The following is an 18,058-nucleotide window of genomic DNA, read 5'->3' as shown; positions in this document are numbered from 1 at the left end:
AGTTTGATGCAGGGTTAAGTATGAGGCAGCTGCAGCCTCTCCAGGAGTACCAGGGAGGGAAAAAAGCTCAGGAGCAGATGCTGCAGTGCTTGCTGTTAGGGGCTGCACTTGAACTGGTGTCCCTGGTGCCCGCTGCTTTACCTAGTCAAGAGTAAAAGTGAGAAAGCAATGTCCTGACTCCTCAGCTGATTATTTCTGTTTTCAATCTTGGAATTTCCCTTGGGATGTCCCTTTTGTAGGATGGTTTTTTTTTTTTTTTTTTGACATGTCCTGACAGTGAAGAAACACTATTTTTAGTATTTAGTGTTGTTTCAGGATAAGTGTCTCTGAGGACATGCTGACATGTGAAATATTGTCGCCAGTGGTGTGGGACTTTTACTTTGCACCGTTGATAGGCACTGCTCCTCAAAGCAGTGGGACTATTTCTCTTGTCTTCACAGGAGAAGCCTTTTTTAGCCTATTTTATATTTCCTTTTTCTTTTGATTGTAAAATTTTCTCTCCTAGTGAAGTTGTCAAAACTTGCTTCCTTTCTTGTAGTTTTATCTTTATATTTGTCTTTTTCCTGGTGAGAACTGGACAGTGCTTTGCCACTTCTTTTGTTGTACTTCTTTTGCTTCATTTACAATGTTCAGGCTGCATTGCTGAGCACAGACTATATTTAAAAAGGAAGTGGTTCTTGTAAACCTGTTAGAAATTAGAGTTATTTGCTTATCTGAAGGTTTATTAATTAATAATGCTTTCTCTGTGTTACAAATCTGTAGGGATATCTCTACTCTGTGTTCAAATCCATTTAGGTAAATAAGCCAAGGAGTAAGGTATGCTTTCTATGTGCTTCCCATCTACAGCATTGTATACATTACTGGAACCAAAGTCAGATGAAGCATGTACTGAGGACATAAGAGACTGAACTGTCCCTTTGTATGAGAACTTGTTAAAATAGAGAATTCAATGGACTTTATTACATTTACTGGTGTTTAGTTCACCTTTAAAAGCATAAAGTAACATTTTAATTATTGTTTAATCAATATTTAATTTCCACTTTCCAAATGTTGTGCCTTCAGCTCTTAAATGGCTCCATCTCTTCGCTTGTCTGTTGCCTGGCAATATTTGAAATGGTAAATGGCTGAATATCGGTCCAAATAAAAATAAAGTATTTGTACTTGGAGTCTGAAGTCATAATTGGGATGGTAATGATATCTAAATGTAAATGTGTTCCCTTTGTTTATCTAATGAGTAGGGAAGTGGATGTATCTCCATCTGCTTCAAGTAGGTTTCATATCAGCTGTAGGAAAATGTGTGCTTTGAATCTGTATTTGACTAAAAACCAACACATACTGACCAGGTATTTGTCAGAATGATAAAAAACCTGGGAGCTAAATGATAAATACTACGATTATTGCTTTTTGTGTGTGTCACCTTCTAAAAGCAAGTATGAGTTTTGGCCTGTGGAACATGGAAAACCATAATTTTAAAAGGTAGGAACTTCAGTTCTGAAGTAGTGGTAGCCTTCATTTGCCTCTGCCTGAGGTAGTTCAGGTTTAAATATTATACTGCTTGCATGCCTTTTCTAGAAAATGAACATGCAGAATATAAAGACACATTTCAATATTTGATGGTATTGAACAGTCCCAATTTTTTCTCCACTTTTTGGTAGTATGTGTCTAGATAGAACAGTGAGCCTAAGTTCAATCTTTAACTCAGATTCAAAATGTCTGGGGGTATTTGTATTTTGTTCTTTATTTTAGAGTCAGGTGACCCTCCTCTGTTGAATAGGACAGAGAAAGTCATGACAAAGCTATTATAAAATTTCAGAAGGAAACTGATCTTGTTCTGCTCTCTGGCTGAGGAAGCCTTTGCCAAAGACAGCGTTCAGATTCATGAGCTTTGATTACTTTTTGCCTCAATTGTCCAGAACGGTTTGCATTTTTATGTTAGAGTGAAGTTTGGATGCTTTGGTTTTATGACAGTATTAGGCCAAAGGGCTTTTGGATTCAGTCTGTGTCAAGATAAACCTTGGAAACAAGGAGAGAGTGACTGCTGCTAAGCCAAGGCTGAGTCAGGGGCAGGTTGAGCACTGTTTTGCTTGCAGAAAAAGTATATTGCCAAGCATTGAAACAAATCCCCCTTTGCTATGAATCCATAAGAGGATATTTCTGTAGGAGTATTTGTTTGACTTCATGAATATTTAGTTTGCAATGTGTTTTGAATGCATTGTTACAATATTTCCATCATAAACACGTCCATTAAAAAGGACACAAAAAAGAGGATGGCATTGGTTAAGACACAGGCAGGAGAGTGTGTGTCTTTATATGTGCTCAATTAAGCCTTAGAAACTAGTAACTTATGGCCACATTGTGACACTTATGCTGATGGATAGAGTAGGATATTATGGAAAGATTCTGCCCAAATGGCTGAGGCTGCAAGCAGTTCCCCATGGAAGGAAGGACACAGAGAAGGTATTCTCAGTGTGATTCAGTAGTGCCGGCACGTGTGGCAAGTCCTGGACTTTTTCACTGCAGTGTCACTAACCATGAAAAACAAACAATCCTGTGGTTCAGCCCTCTTACTTTAGCCTATTCTGCCTGTCACTGGGAGTGTACAGTGCTGATGCTTTTGGGATCTTTCCAAAGAGCAGAACAGCTGGGATTCAGAGTTGTGCAGTGTCTTGTTACTCACTCTCATTGGTATTTCTGGGGAAGAAAAAAAAAAAGGCAATTAAAACCCCCACAACCCTTAACACCAGACCTGGGCATGTGTCACATGGCTATTTGGCAAACACTCAAAAGTGTATTCTGTTTGCTGGCATTTCCCTTGCAGTAAATAAGTGCAGTTGCCTACTGATGCTCAAATGGTATGTGATAATGAATTTTCCCATAGAGATGGGAAAGTCATAGCAACCTTCTTAATGAAAGGATAACTTTTAATCATACTAATATATTCCTAGTAATCTAGAATAAGAAGGATATTTTCTATGGTGTCATGCTCAAAGAAATGTGAGACACTCACTAGGTTGTAAATAAATCTGCCTGCTCCTTCTAAAGAGCCAGAGACTGCGATAATGGCATTCAAAATGATGCTGACATCAGCCCAGTAGTTCTTGCCACGAGTGAAAGAGCAAATAGTTGCCATTTAATTCTAATGCATCGAGATAGCCTGGAGCTAAATAATACATTTTTGTTAGTAATTATTTAGCACAATCCCAAGCTGCAAAATAAATTTGCATACTACTCCCTTGAGGATTATCTTGCTTAGAGGGTATATTAGAACACAGGAAGGCAAATGACTACAGGTTGATGGTTTGTTTGCATTATTTCAACTGTTAAAATTATCAGAAGCCTTTAAATAAAAATGAAATCTAAATAAGTTACTGGTTTTAAACATTAAGGACTCCTGCATGCAATATTTAACAATATTCCATCAAAGTTTTTATCTTTTTATGTGAAAAGGAATGTATGAATACAAAAACACTTTCCTGAGTCCTTACGTATGGAACCCCTGTGGTTGTTTTTATTAATGTTCAAATAATTGAAGGCATACAGTGGAGGCCATGTGAAACTCCTCCTTCTCTCATTCAGTAAATGGGAAAAAAAATCAATCGATACTTACAAATCTTTATGGATCAATTTTGACATAGCTTTAAAATGCAGCAGAGATTAGCTCAGTTGGTTAGAACATAGTGCTAATAACAGCAGTGTTGGGTTTTGATCCCTGTCCAGGCCATTTACTTAGCTGTTGGACTCAGTGGTCCTTGTTATTCCTTCCAACTGAAAATGTTCTAGATTCTGTGTTGAGCTCAGTGTAAAATACAGTAAAGGTTTGTTCATTGGCAGTGATGTGAGTCTGTGTCTTTGTGCTTTGCTGTGATGTTTCAATGAGCTGGATGTGATCAGTGAGGCTCCTATTTGGAGCTCCTGGCTCCATTGGAACATCCTCCCTCCTCATGTGTCCCTTGCTGGGCTATTGAGAGTGCTGCCCCCACCTTAATGTCCAATGGAAACATGCTGGAGAGCAGTATGCAATCTGGCAAATCCTGAAAATTACTGTACTGGTGAGTAAAGAATAACATCCCTAGCAACCTCCCTCACTGGAAAATGTTCCAAATTTACACTGTTTTGTTCTTTCTTATTTTATTTTTACATCTCTGTGGTTTGATTGCTTCAAGGCAGCACTGGTTGCACTAGAATTGCAGAGCTTCTCCTGTTATCCAAGTATCATAGATTGCCAAACATTGGTGCCACAATATGTATTTAACATGATAATACAAGGTTACACGATAATACAAGGCACCCTTCTCAAAAGTGGGACATGTTCCTGGCTAACAAGCATCTCTCCTACGAGGACAGGCTAGGAGAACTGGGTCTGTTCAGCCTGGAGAAGAGAAAGCTCAGGTGTATCTTGCCAGTGTATATAAATACCAGAGGATGTAAGGGTGAAGCCAGGCTCTTTTCAGATGTGCCCAGTGACAGCACGACAGGTAGTGCGTACAAACTGATACACAGAAGGCTCTATGTCTGGATATCAGGAAGCACTTCTTCACTGCAAAGGTGATGGAGCATCAGAAGAGGTTGCCCAGGGAGGTTGTAGATTCTCCATCTTTGGATATATTCAAAAGTCAACTAGTTGAAATTCCCTCTCAAATAGGCCCCGTACAATCAGTTGCCCAGGGTCCTGGGCAACTGATTGTATGTGGCCCTGCTTGAGAGGGAATTTCAACTAGGTGATGTTCAGAGATCCCTTCCAACCTCAGTCATTCTGAGATTCTGTGAAATCCTTGATCTGGTGTGTTATGATTAATAGCTTTTATTTGTATGGAACTTTCAGGCAAAAAAGAAGAAAAAGAAGAAGAGGAGAAAAAGCAGTATTAAAAAAAAAGTAACAGATGGACTGCAAAAGGAGGGAAACAGTCCTTTAGGTTAGCTGGTGCTGCAGATTTTAGTCCTCTGAGGGTAGTGAAGAAGTCAAATCTGGGGTTGCCAAATAAGCTCATGTCCTAGTTTTTTGGATCTAGGAAGCCCCAGTATCTAGGAATAGTGGTTGCTGGTTGGTATTGGAGAGGCTGTATAGGGACCTTGTACTGGAACAGATGCTGCCTAATCACAGCTGAGAACTGCTGAAAATGCTGCAGTCACTTTCAGCCCTTCCTCAGCACACAGGCTGACTGTAGATAAATGGGGGGATTAATTAGGCTTTTTAAAAAGAAAGAACAGAGTTAAAAACAAAAGGCTGAGATGTTTCATCAGTGAAGAAAGATGAATGTGGAAAAATCTGCCCTTCTCCTTCTGATGCTTCAGGTTTCAGTGATAACAGGTTAGGATAGAAGCAGCAGGATGCTCTGTGCTCGGAGAGGCCCTCTCAAACTAATAGGTATTATTGGTTATTATTAGCTAATAGATAGGCGCTATTATTGATTTGTAAAGTTCGTCTTGATAGAGCTGCTAGAAAGTCTGGGATTTTATTTCCCACCCCTGTCTAAAGCTGCAGAAGTTTGTGCCTGAAGCTGCTGCCAGTGGTAATTTCTCTCCAAATCAGACTGATAGTGGCTCTTCTGAGATGAATTAACACAACCTTTATGGAAGTAATGTAGGCTATGCTGAGTCTATGCAGGCTGTAGTCCCACCACCTCCTTCCTCACCTGCAACATGACTGCCTGTTGCAGCTGACTTCTTGAATCTGAAGCAAGGCCTATGTTTTCTAGGCTGCTTAGTTTTAATATATATAAGCTTTTTTTAAAGAGACCTTTTTTGTTCTTGTGTACCTCATATGCAACTTGGTTGCTGCATTTTCCATTGAGAAAAGTGATGAGGATGCTTTTATCTTGCTGAGGCAATCTAATGTAAAACGGATGACAAGAATGGAAGCAACTACAAATGCTTCCTTTGATAAGCAATATTTTTATTGGTGATTCTTAAAATTTACAAGTGGAATAATGTTTCTGTGACTTAGGTGTTAAAACTTTTAAAGCTGTGTTTCATTAATAAGAAATTTTAAATCTGGGAGAAGAGCTTTTAATATGCATTTGTTATTTTCTAATGAGTTTCACTGTGTCATTCAAATATATTTTGTTTGCAGTGACAAGTGAGTGCAAATGAGGTTGTAAGGGTTGCCAATCTGAATGTTTTAGTTTCAGTATTAACTCAGAGTGGCTCATTCTGAGGAAGGGCATATAAGGGAGATTTTAGAATTTGAATCTAGCCCTGAATTGTGATTCATAGTAATTAGATTGTTAACATTTGCTATAAAAATATGCACGATTAAATTCAGTTGTGTTCATCCTGAAGATGGCCCCCTAGCAAGCAGACTGACCTCAGAAAACTCCTTGGATGTTCAGGAAGGAGATGGCATTTTATTGTAGCACAGAGGAAAGTGGAAGCACAGTACAGTTCAGACACCTGTATCATTATGGCAATGGAAGATTTCTTTTAATTGGTGAGCCTGGGATTGAAGTGCTTTTCAAGAGAGTCACATTTGGGGAATAAGGAAGCTAAATTGCCCTCAGATTGTTGCACTCAGGTTTTGACCCTCAGCATAGAGTGAAGATTTGGAGCTGTTCTCCATTTAATGGGGACAGGGCTGGCATGTAGAGAAAATCTGGGAGGACTTGAGGTCTGAAAATCCTAGACAACCTAATCTTTCCACAGAATAAGGACAAGAAAAAATTCACTCCAGTTTGGTTCTCTGTAGTGAGTCTGCATGTTATCACTGACTTGGAAGTGTTGATTTGCTGATGTTGTGCAATACAGGACTGAAATAATCTGGCTTCATCTTTAGCAAAAGCCAGGAAGATCTGAAAGTGGTTGCTCCTTATGATGGATAAATTATACATAGATTAATATTTTCTTGAACAAAATACTTGGGATTTATTGCTTTAGATATTTTGCTTTCTTGAGTTCTAACTATTTAACACCTGTGTTTTTTCTGAGAGATGCTATAATTCATGGACTACATAAACTTTTTTTAAAAATGGCATGTTACTGGGTTGTCATCTAAGGCATGCTTCCTAAGTAACATTATTTATTAAGAAGTATGTTGCTTCTAATCCATTACATGCCTTTATGCATGCTAATAATGACCTCATAATTAGAGCAAAGTGCATTAGATTTCAACATGTAGGGAATAGTGCTGTAGCATTACTGCTGACTTGCACCAAAGGTGTTAAGCTTCTCTAAGAAGTGGAAAAAAATTACTGAGATCTCGAGTGGCATCCGGTAACCTGAGAAACCAAATTCTGAAAATAAATCGAAGTGACAAGTCTAATTATGAATTTTACCCATCATATTCTGCCAAAAGTCAAGGAGCTATCACAAAAAGAAAGACTTTTTTTTTTTTTTTAGTGGCCTTCTTTCAAACATTTCCTTTCAATAGCTTTGGTGAGCTCTCTGTGTCTAGGCTGTGATGGAGACCAACTGTATTGGAAGCACTTAGTGACCAACACCTGCCCCTAGAGGTACAGAAGGATGGTATCATTTATCACAGGCTGTACTATGGGCCGTGGTTATATTGCACAAAGTGGTGACCCATTGCCTTCTCTGGCTGAAGAATGTAATTCCTCCAGTGCCTCTGCCTGGCACACTGCATGGGGCTACGGTCATCAAGCTGTATGCAGCTGTATTTATTATTCTGTGGCTTGACTGCTAGGAAAACATTGAAGTACTGGAGTTGAGTTGAACTGCAAAAAGGAAATGTTACTGCAAATGTTATAAATGACCTTTTTTATTCTATAGATGCTGCCAAATAGTAGAAACAAGTGGAAATAGGAATGTGAGTTTTAATGCCTCTTGCATGCTTCTACCATTCTGCATTTCTCTGCTGCTGTTTCTTGAAGGATAGTGCTAAAAGATGAGGGGAAAAAAATTACATAGGCTAATTTTTTAAAAAACTTTTCTACCCATACCAAATCTACCCAGATTTAGCTATCGGTGTTTTAGAATAGTGAAATCAAACAGCATTCTTAAACTGCATGGCAAATCTCTCAACCTACCACATGAAGATGAATTCTTCAAGCTTCTAGTTCCAGAGCTTGGTTTTAGGTGGTGTCAGAGTAATAGTGATATCTATATGAATTTCTGTATCATTGATAAATTCATCAGAAAAAAATACAACATATTTCCAGGTAACTACATTGGAAAATTCTGTTATCTCAGGTATTTGTCTGTTCTCTTTTCTTGCCTGTGCTTATGTGAAAATATAATCATGATTGCATGGCAGATTTATGGTTGCTTACCTAGTTCTAAATGGAGAAAAAAAAAATATGCATCGGCCTGCTACAGTGGTTTTCCCCTGTGGAATGTGATTTTCTGGCCATGCAGCTTGATCATGCCGAGGGGATTCAGAGGTGTTCAGGGTAGCCCACAGGATGGTCTTGACAACTCTGCAGCTGAGCTGGGCTCTCTCAGCTGAGTGACACCCAGTGTCAGACTGGGTTGTTCCCTCTTCCAGTCGAGACAAGAACCTGGAAATACAAGAACAGACCTGTCCAGTTACGTCCATATGGGATAACTGAATGGCTCTTCTCTCTTCCTGGGCACTGCAGTGTGTCCTCTGGAGAGCCTGTGGAGAGGCTGAAGATGCTATTGGAGGTTTGCAGTGAGCTGCCCCCACTTCCATGGCCACCCAGCTCCCTCACATCCTCTTGTACCTGCCTGTAGCCTATTGCTGGATGTGCTCCACTGGGGCACATTGGTGCAGAAGGATAATTTTAGAAGTCTGATGTAAACTGGAGACTAACAGATGATGTGTACCAATGTACTCTCTCCAGCTGTTCCTTGGAAATGGAAGAGTTTTGCCCAAATAATGTGTTATTGTCTGTTCAAGGTCACCCTGAAAAGTGAAGGCTGTGAGTGTTCTTGAACTATGGTTTGAAGCAAGGTTATTGTGGTAAAGATTTACTCTCTTTTGATATTTCAGCTGTTTCCTGCTCCAACACCATCTCTGGGCAGCTGAGATTTCAGTCATTTTTAAATACATTTCATCAAGATGCCTTTGGGATTCTTCCTGAGATTTCTTGGTAATTTCATTAAATAACTGCCTTCAGTTATCCCCAAATTTCATTTTGATTGACTTTATTAAATGGGCTTTGACTTTCCTGACATTTGAGTAGGAAAATCTTTTCCTGGCATTTGCAAATGTTCAGGGTTTGTTTGGGTTTCATTTTTTTAATTGTTTTGGGTTTTTTCTCTCTTTAGTTAAATTTTATGACAGCATTTCCAGTTGTTTCTGTGGTTATATATGAGTGCCTAGACCTTCTATCATTGTTTCCCTTTTCATCTCCATTATGTTCTTTTCTGTACTTAAAATTTTCAATTTAGCTGTTTTAAGAGACTTTGGCAAAACTGAATTATTTTTATAGGCATGTATAGATTCACATAATTAGATCTCTGCACCGTGTCTAACCTGTAATGTTGTTCATGAACAGCACTTCATAAATTTTGCCTTCTATTCTGATTTGGTTCTTTTAGACAAATAACTTAAATGTCAGATTATTAGTTGTAAGTTTTATAAAAATAAAAAAATTAGTGAATTTTATGTGCCTGATGACGAACCTGATGTTTTTGAACTCTGTGTTCTCAGTAAATCCCAAATTTAGTGAGCAACCATGGTGAAAGTGACAAGCCATTGCTAATTAAGTTATGCTTTGGGCAAGCTGATTATGCGTGCTATTTAAATGGCTATTTTAGGGTAGATATGTATTTTATTTCCTTGGCAAAATTTTGCAGTTAATAATAAAGCCTGAAGTGCCTTGATCTTTAACCCAAAAAATTAACTTATGTAGAAAGAAATGAAGGTAAGTAAATACAAATTCATTAAAAAGAGCTCTAAATAAAAAAAAAAAAATGAGTGCAGGGTGTAATATGAAAAGAAACTGGAGAGTGTTAGGTAAGAGTAGTGGAGAAAATCAGTGACTTCTTTTTCCCCTCAGTACTAGATGGAATATCCTTATGCATCACAGTAGCAAGGAAAATACATATGGAGAAAAAAAGCATTTGACTACAATACATGATGATTCTGGGAAAATGAAGAGAAACTGAGGACTATGTCATAGCTGCAGTTAGTGTGAAGATAAGAATTGTAGACTACATATTTTTTAATAAAATAAGGCAAAGCAATTTTTTTTTCTTGTAATGTGTTTGGGGAAATATCCATTAATTCATGTTCAAGGTTATGGAACAGAATTAAGGGGAAAATAATGGCAAGATTTCTGAAATGTCAATTTGTAATTAGAAATTCAGCCAATAGACATTTATTTATAGGTGTGTGAAAAAAATAGTCTCACAGTAAAGAGAGATAAATGGGGAGAACTATAATTCTAGTTTCTACTACCTTCTGACTCTTGGCTCAATCTGGAGAGTAAAGAGAGAGAGATTCATGTTTATATCCCAGTAAAATGTGCTTAGCCATATAGGTACTCTTGTGGTTGCTTGCCTTGAAAATTGTCTGCTCAATTTTTATTATTACTATTATTGCTATCTTATTGTAAAATCCCATACCTACCTGCCTACTGGATTTTGTAAATCCAGTCTTGCAAATGTTCATACAGGACTGTTGAGGTTTCCAAGCTTTTCAGAAGAGAAACAGCTTTTATTTAGTTTTGGCTTTAATTTTTTGGGCTGTTTTGATTTTTTTTTTTCCTTGTAGAATAGTAGTTCCTGAAGATGGACCCTCCTCAAATTCTTGGCCTATGTACATGCACAGTGATACCTTTTGAAAGCAATTGCAGAATTTTCTCTCTCTCTTATCTAAAATATCTTCTGAAATTATTGAAATACTACTGAAATATATAAATATGATAAATACTTAAGTCTATACCTAAAATTCAAGGTAGACTTTTAATATTTTTTAACATTCTATCAAATAGCAGAGAAATGTTTTTGAAATGAATCAGATGGTTACTATTCATGTCTTTTCATCTTGAGACCTACCTTTTCTTTGGGCAGCTAACAGAATGATATATCTATTTTTTTCCCTCTTTTTGGTATTACAATATAACCTATTTTCCCTTTTCCCCTTTTCAATATATTTTTGTTACCTTTTTGGAAAAATGTTAAATCAGATGAAAAGTGAGACTGTATTTTCTCTTTGTGTTTATTTATTAAGTATAAATATTTTAATTCTATGAATAAAAACTAGAATTGAGAATGATGCTGGAAATGTGGAGAAGTGTAGCAGTGATGAGAATTGCTTGATAAGTCTAGTAATAAAATTTATTTTAGGAAGTAGGTTTGACTGTCCATATCATAGAGCTGAGTCTATATTGATTATAGGAACATAGCATTTTTGGATTCCTGTGTGGCCTGGTACCATCTTGGAGTCCCTTGGTTGCCTACCCATTGTTTTGAAGTGCCCTTCAAGTTAAAATCTTGCTCTGTTCTCATCCTTATTCCATTTTTCTATTCTTCATCCTTCTCTTGAAAACATCCTGCTATATAGTACTAATTTAACTGTTGAGAATACACAGATACAGTAAATTACAGTGCAATATTTTTAGTATTTCAGTAATATATTATTTATATATCACTGACACAAGTAGTGCATGGAAGTTCTTTACTGATAGCTACGCAGCAGCACCCTTTCAGTCTTACATTCATGCTGCCAGGATATTGCATATTTATTTGGTGTCATTGGGATGTGAGTGAGAAATATGTTTATGTTGCAATGCATTGTCCCAGTATATTTTAACTGCATGCATTTTCTGAGTGCCTGTCTGCAAATGCCCCCCACCTCCCTTCAATTTTTGCAGAATTTTTTTTTTTTTTGTTTTCTTATGGAATCATTAACCATTGTAGTTTTCAAGCAAATATCTTTGGGATATTCTTGTATTATCTTTGTGTCTTTGTACAAAACCTGTTCATTAGGTGTACTAACTGCATTATTCCATTCAGCTCTGCCAATAAGAAGAAATAACGTATGTCTTGAAGATCATGATTTAAATTTATCAAATTAAATCAAGATTTTTCACATGGACGACAAAAGGCAGTATTTGACCTGTGCTACTCCATAAGAAAGTGAAAAGCTGTTGAATTTTCTTCCAGAAGGTTCATTCCCTAGAGCTTACAAAGTATCTTGTAATTTAGGATCTGACTGCCCCACACTGTTTTCTAAAAAATCCAATACAAGTTTAGGAATTTTTAGGGAGAAGTAGAAACCAGAGCATCATGGTGACACTGAATGATTCCATGGTGTGTTTGTGTGTTCAGTATTCAAATCTAGTCTCCGTCTCTCAAAAAAACATGAAGTAGAGTTGGAATGGGTTCTATAAAGAGCAGCAAGTATGAAGAAGGGTAAGCAATGACTTCTGTCCAAGGAGGGTCTAAATTTGCTGTAACTCTTTATCCTGAAAAAGGGAGCTTATTTTAGAACTCCATAAAATCATAAGTGGCATGGAGAAAATTAATAGGGAAGAAATGTTCACTGTCTCATCCAAGAAAAGAACAAGAGTTTAGCGCATAAACTGAAATTGCTGCAGGAAGCTCCAAACAAAAGTTGACATAGAGGTAAATTATGGTTGGAGAATTTAAAAGAAAAGAAATCTTTGAAGCACTATTTTAAAATAAAAACAAAGCCCACCTCCCCTCACCCAAAACAATGAAGCAAACAGTCTCCAAAGGAAACCTCAGTGTTCCAGTCTTTAAATTCCTCAAACTGTCAGAGTCTGAGGATATTCTAGGCATTCATGCTATATACTTGTTCTATTTCGAAACTCTTCCATCCCTCCAATTGACTTTTGTTCTTGTAGACATCCTAGGTGACTTGTGTTATCTCTTGTACTCAGGGTCTACCAGCAGATTAGCAGGTAGAATAAAGTTATTTTAAAATATATTTGATTTTAAAATAATACTTACTGAAGTATTTCTGTCTATACGTATCTAAAGATACCTAAAGGTTTTATTCACTGTAGTTCAGTTTAAAGTAGTATGCTGGGATAGGAAAGTGGTTTCTCAAAATCTGCACTTGTAACAGTGATAAAATTCTTGCTACTCATATGAAAATATGCAGAAATCTGTTTTGAGCTTTATGGCATTTTTTAAGGTTTTGTGGTTTAATTTTCTGTATATATATATATATATATTAAAGTAAAAACTATAAATGTTGTAATGGTGCAAAGAAAATACATTATAAAGAGTATATATTTTTTTAAGAACATGAATGGTCCCACATATTCCATTTGTATAATCCCTGCTTTTAAGTAACACTTGGTGAAGGAGTTTAATAGTGCCATTTTTCTTCCCCTTTTTCTGGCATGCTCTGTCACTATATATAAAGAAATCTCTTCAATAGCACTTATATTGTTACTGGGAAAAAGAAAGGCTTTGTTTCCTCCAGCAAAGTCATAGAGGCATTTAGCAAGGAAACGCTAAAGATCTCAAAGAGGTTTTTTAAGGGGGATCCTCTGAAAATAATTTTGACAATGTTGCTAATGTCCAGATGTCAATAACAAATCTCACGGCATTGTTGAAACTGTTCTCTTTGCAAAGTTCTGCTGCAAGGACTATTTGTCAAAAAGGTAACCCAGCAGATTGTGTAAAAGACACAATCTCCCGGTCACCTTCCAGTGATAATAAAAGGACATGGAGCTATTCTGTACTTTGCCCATGGAAAGTATTTGGATCCTGCATGATTTATTGAGGCAGTTTATCTACAAAAACAGCATTGCAAGTTTTTAAAAGGTAAAGATATTTAGTTATATTTTAAGATAAAAATTGACAGTGGGTCCTGTTTTGTGTTTTAGTTATTTATAGGTTCCTACTGAGTGCCTTGAGCTATGCATATAGAAATCATCTCTGCTATAAAAAGGACCGACTGGTTCCTTCCCAAGAGGCTTTTTTCATGGTACAAAGCAAAATTAAAAATTGCTTATAGAGCACATCTGTGATATTGTGTAACTTAAATTTCTCCTGCTGCTTGACATTTACTTACCCATGGTGTAACTCAGAGACTGGTTTATCATTGTGGTGACTTTTTTTTTCTTTAATGAACATGAGTGTGTTAAATTTGAATAACTACATTAATGTGACATTATTGCTGAAATTTACACACATAGAGTGAATAAATTTGGAATAATGATTCCCAGAATGCTCATAACTTTTCCCTTTTCTCATGTGAGCTGTACTGTTTTCTGTTACCTTCAGTAAGCCCTTGTGCCTTGTTAAAGGCACAATATTGCTTCTCTGGTTGAATCACTGCCTTTCTTAGATACCGTGTTGGATTTTACTAAGTTTGTAATCATGGTATAATTTCCTCAGCAGTAGTTTAATGTCAGTGAAATAAATATAGTGGGAAAATCCAGAAATATCTCCTTCCTCAAACATGATTTTAACTCAAATTAGGACAGCATCAGGGACAGAAATTGTGCAGAAGTTCTGGCCAAAGGAAGGTCAGTCATCAGACTTTAATGCAGGCCTAGCAGAATTTTTTTTTTTTTTTTTTTTTTTTTTTTTTTTTACTGCCAGAGCATGTTTTGACTTGACATTATAAAATATCTCTGCTATAAGTATTTTGCAGCTCGACAGTGTTGGGCTGTTTCAACATGTTCCAGTAACGGGATTTCTGCTGGCAAAGTGACATTATTTTCTTAGGTGAGATCAATTAACACAACATGCAAATGCTCTAGATTTAATTTAGTTGAATCTAAATGAACAGTTACGCCAGATTATCTGAGTTGGCAGGAAGTATGAATATTTTCCTGAGAAAAGCTCTGTTGGAATTCTTTTCAGCCAAAGTCATGATAAAATTTTTGGAAGGAGAGTTTAGGTCTGTAGCTTGCTTGAGAGAAAAGAACAGATTGGGGAAGATAGATATTGGCATATCCAAAACTTATTCTCAGAACAATGTGAAGTCTTTGGAAATTTAATTTAATCAGAAGAAAACAAGTGACTGCAGGAACAGCAGTTTCTTTTGTTTATGTGTAAGTATAATACATGCTTTTACTGACTTGTGTAAAATAAAGCAAAAAAATGTGTTCAGTTTAAGAAAGATGGTTTATTATCAGTCCTGGAAGCTTTGCTTGCTTTATTTCATAAATAAGCATCCTCCTAATTGGCAGAGGACAGTGTGTGGCTCTGTAATAAGAATGTTATTTTGAAATCAGGCCCTACAAAACAAAAAATTCTTTAGTGCCATTATTAGCAAGTATTTTAGCCAGTGGCAAAGGGCAGGATTGTCAAGCAGTCAGAAGATGTCGACAGAGGGATTACTACAGTGGATACCCACAAGTCTGCTGTCAACTGTACAGTTTAGCCCTACACCCTGCAGTATTTAGGTTTCTCTTCCCTTTCAAGGTAGCATTTCCACAGGCTTCTTTGCAGACCAGCAAGCAAAGAATGATTTTTTTTTCCTGTTTAAACAAGGCAATTTTCACTGTTCTTTTTCCTTTTTGTTTTTTAATATCTATAGATGCTGTAAGCTTGTGTTTATGTACTTGAAGTGAAAGTTTACTAAATAAATCATATGTTTTGCTAATTGAACTGGTATTCAGCCTGGCTGAGATCTAGCAAAAACCATATCACAGAATCACTAGGTTGGAAGATACCTTCAAGATCGTTGAGTCCAATCCATCCCCCAGCATCTCAACTAAACCATGGCACCGAGTGCCACCTCCAGTCTTTTTTTAAACACATCCCGGGATGGTGACTCCACCTCCCCAGGCAGACAATTCCAATACTTTGTCACTCTTTCCATAAAAAACTGTTTTCCCTAATATCCAACCTTGCTTCTTGTTTCACAGTGTGTATTTGGAGCTATCAGTGTGCATAGATTGAAAAATAATCTAATGCATAGGTGAATAATGTATTTCACATATGTCAAAAACAAACAAAAGGTGCTTCAACAAACATCCTCCAAGTAAATTAATTGCTGAGCTAAGATATTTTATCCTAAGAGTAATTTTCTTTCAATAATTTACAGAAGAGACTTTCATGTTAATGATTTCTGTTGGTAGCACAAAGCTCCAGTGTCATCAGCATTCTGCACCTAAACCTGCCATCTGCTGAGGAGCTGCCAGATACATTAGCTCTTATCAACTTAACAGAGATTTGTTTTAAGAGAAACTGCCTTCTTCATAAAACGTTCAGATTGAACCTTGACACTTAATCTAAATACTGGAGCTAGAGGGATTTTCCTGGAGGTAATGTTGAGTGCTTATTAGTTGATTAAAGTAGTTCTCTGTGTCAGTTTCAATCATGAATTGGCCTTCTATGTGCCAGAGACAATGGTTTATCATGCTGATGGACATTGGTGTGCAACTGAGTGTTTTTCACATAAATTGGAAAAAGCAGTTGGGTAATCCCCTTTTCCAAGCTGTAGCAAATCCCACAGAGTAGTTCTGCAAACATGTCTGTCTAATGCAGTTAAAAGTTAAATACCCTTTTCACCTTCTGTTTTCATAAGGTAGACTTCAAATTTGTGTGTCAAATTTGTTGTGTATGACACAAGTTCATTTAAAAATAAATAGACATTCTCAGGTAATAAAATTTTAAATATGTCAAAAATGTAATGCAACTGAATTGGATATTCAACTTATTGACTATGAACAGAAGAGCTGATTGTAGCAAATAATTGTTTTGAGGGTTTTTTTTGTACTGAAATCAGAAGTATCTTTAATTTTTAAGCCTATAATCACAGCATAATGAGCTCTTATGCCATGTTCCATGTACATTATGGTTGGACCTGTAGTAAAAGACAGATCTGACTATGGTTTTCTGCCAGCTTTGCAAGAAGGTACTCGGTTTAGAGGTAAATATAATTTTTTTTCCTCATTGTACCTTTGTAAAATTAGTAAGATTATGATGAAATTGCTAATTAAAATAAAAGAAGAATCTCATTTTCAAATCATGTATGAAAATTGTCTTTAGATTTCAGGTTTAGCATAAAGTAGGTATTCTAATTTCCAGAAATTTCTCTTCTGGATTTTTTTTGTGATGAGTTGCTGTTAACTTAGAATATTAAAAAGTGATCATGTAGTAATCACATTTCCATCTGCATTGACTTAATCAAAACTCTTACCTGAGAGCTCTTGTTTAGTTAGATCTGTTGAGAGTTGCATATAATTTGGTATGGCTAATTTGGATAATTCATGAGTTTACCTCCTTTTAATTGTGAGGAGCTAGTATTTGGAAATGCACATGTCAGAAAAGATTTCTTTAGGATATAATGGCATGGATTGCAAAAACAGTAACTGAGGAGGCTGCTGGGGCTGTCACCTCATTCAGAGGAGATCTGGCATAGGAAGGGGTCTTGTCCATGAATGCCTGTGTGAGGAAAGAGGGCCCATAGAGCTTCTTGAGCCCAACCATCTGGGACGTTGACGTTGGACGTGAGTGCATAGCCTCTAGTCGCATGGTGTAGAGAAGGAAATTTCTGGAAAACCAGTGCTGTCTACTGCCTTCTTCTGGAATTTTCTGTTTTCTGGCTCATTTGAGGTTGCAGTGTATGTTTTCATTTTCACAGATATGCACAAGTTCTGATGTACAGTGTATAGAATCAGGAAAGATAGCCACCTGACCTACTAATAATATCTTTCTTCAGGGAGGCTATGAAGTTGTATTATTCAAGTTTTCTTTAAATAGCTCAACATTAATGCAGTATTTATAAGCCCATATTTTCCCCAATTTCTTGATTTTATCTTTCTTCAAATTCTTGTTTAGCAATTTTTATCACAGGTTCTGTAAATTCCAGGTGACATTGATTACTCCAGAGATACATAATTAAGATTCTGCTTATCGTACCAGGGTGGAAAAGAAAATAATTTAGTTCTTCCACTTTTTTTCTTGACTAATGTAAAAGTAAATTTTTTTACATAGTATTAAAGGTTACATTAAATTTCTTTTCTATCTCTCTTCTTTGTACCTTATGTCATTTGTACTTACTGTGGCTCTGAAGATTTGTTTACCCTGAAGTTCCTGTGGAACTGAGTAGCAGGAATATGATTCTGATTTTTACATTTGTGTCAGATAATATATTGGATATTCAGTAAATTTTGGTTTTACATTTTCATATTTTCCATTTAATGTATTTATACAAGAATAATATTGGCCAGTTTTGATAGAGGGAGATGAAAGCCCAAAA

The 18,058-nt window shown here is 36.6% G+C and overlaps 1 protein-coding gene across 2 annotated transcripts in view; it reads left to right on the top strand.

Annotated features, from left to right (window-relative positions):
- The window catches only part of ZNF385D (zinc finger protein 385D), a 416,850-nt gene that overhangs the window by 37,543 nt on the left and 361,249 nt on the right, over positions 1-18,058 (top strand). The window contains exon 1 of one of the 2 annotated variants that reach the window (XM_053953593.1): positions 8,948-9,005. The exons of the other annotated variant lie outside the window; for it this stretch is intronic. Coding sequence (XP_053809568.1) covers positions 8,975-9,005 — 31 coding nt within the window. The 5' untranslated portion in view covers positions 8,948-8,974. Of the gene's footprint in view, positions 1-8,947; positions 9,006-18,058 lie in introns of those variants that run through there. 2 annotated transcript variants of the gene reach the window in all.

Source organism: Vidua chalybeata, chromosome 1, assembly GCF_026979565.1.
Source record: "Vidua chalybeata isolate OUT-0048 chromosome 1, bVidCha1 merged haplotype, whole genome shotgun sequence".
In the NCBI taxonomy this organism is placed as follows: Eukaryota; Metazoa; Chordata; class Aves; order Passeriformes; family Viduidae; genus Vidua; species Vidua chalybeata.
The sequence above is the reverse complement of the archived record's forward strand: the minus strand, read 5'-3'. Positions and strand labels throughout refer to the sequence as shown.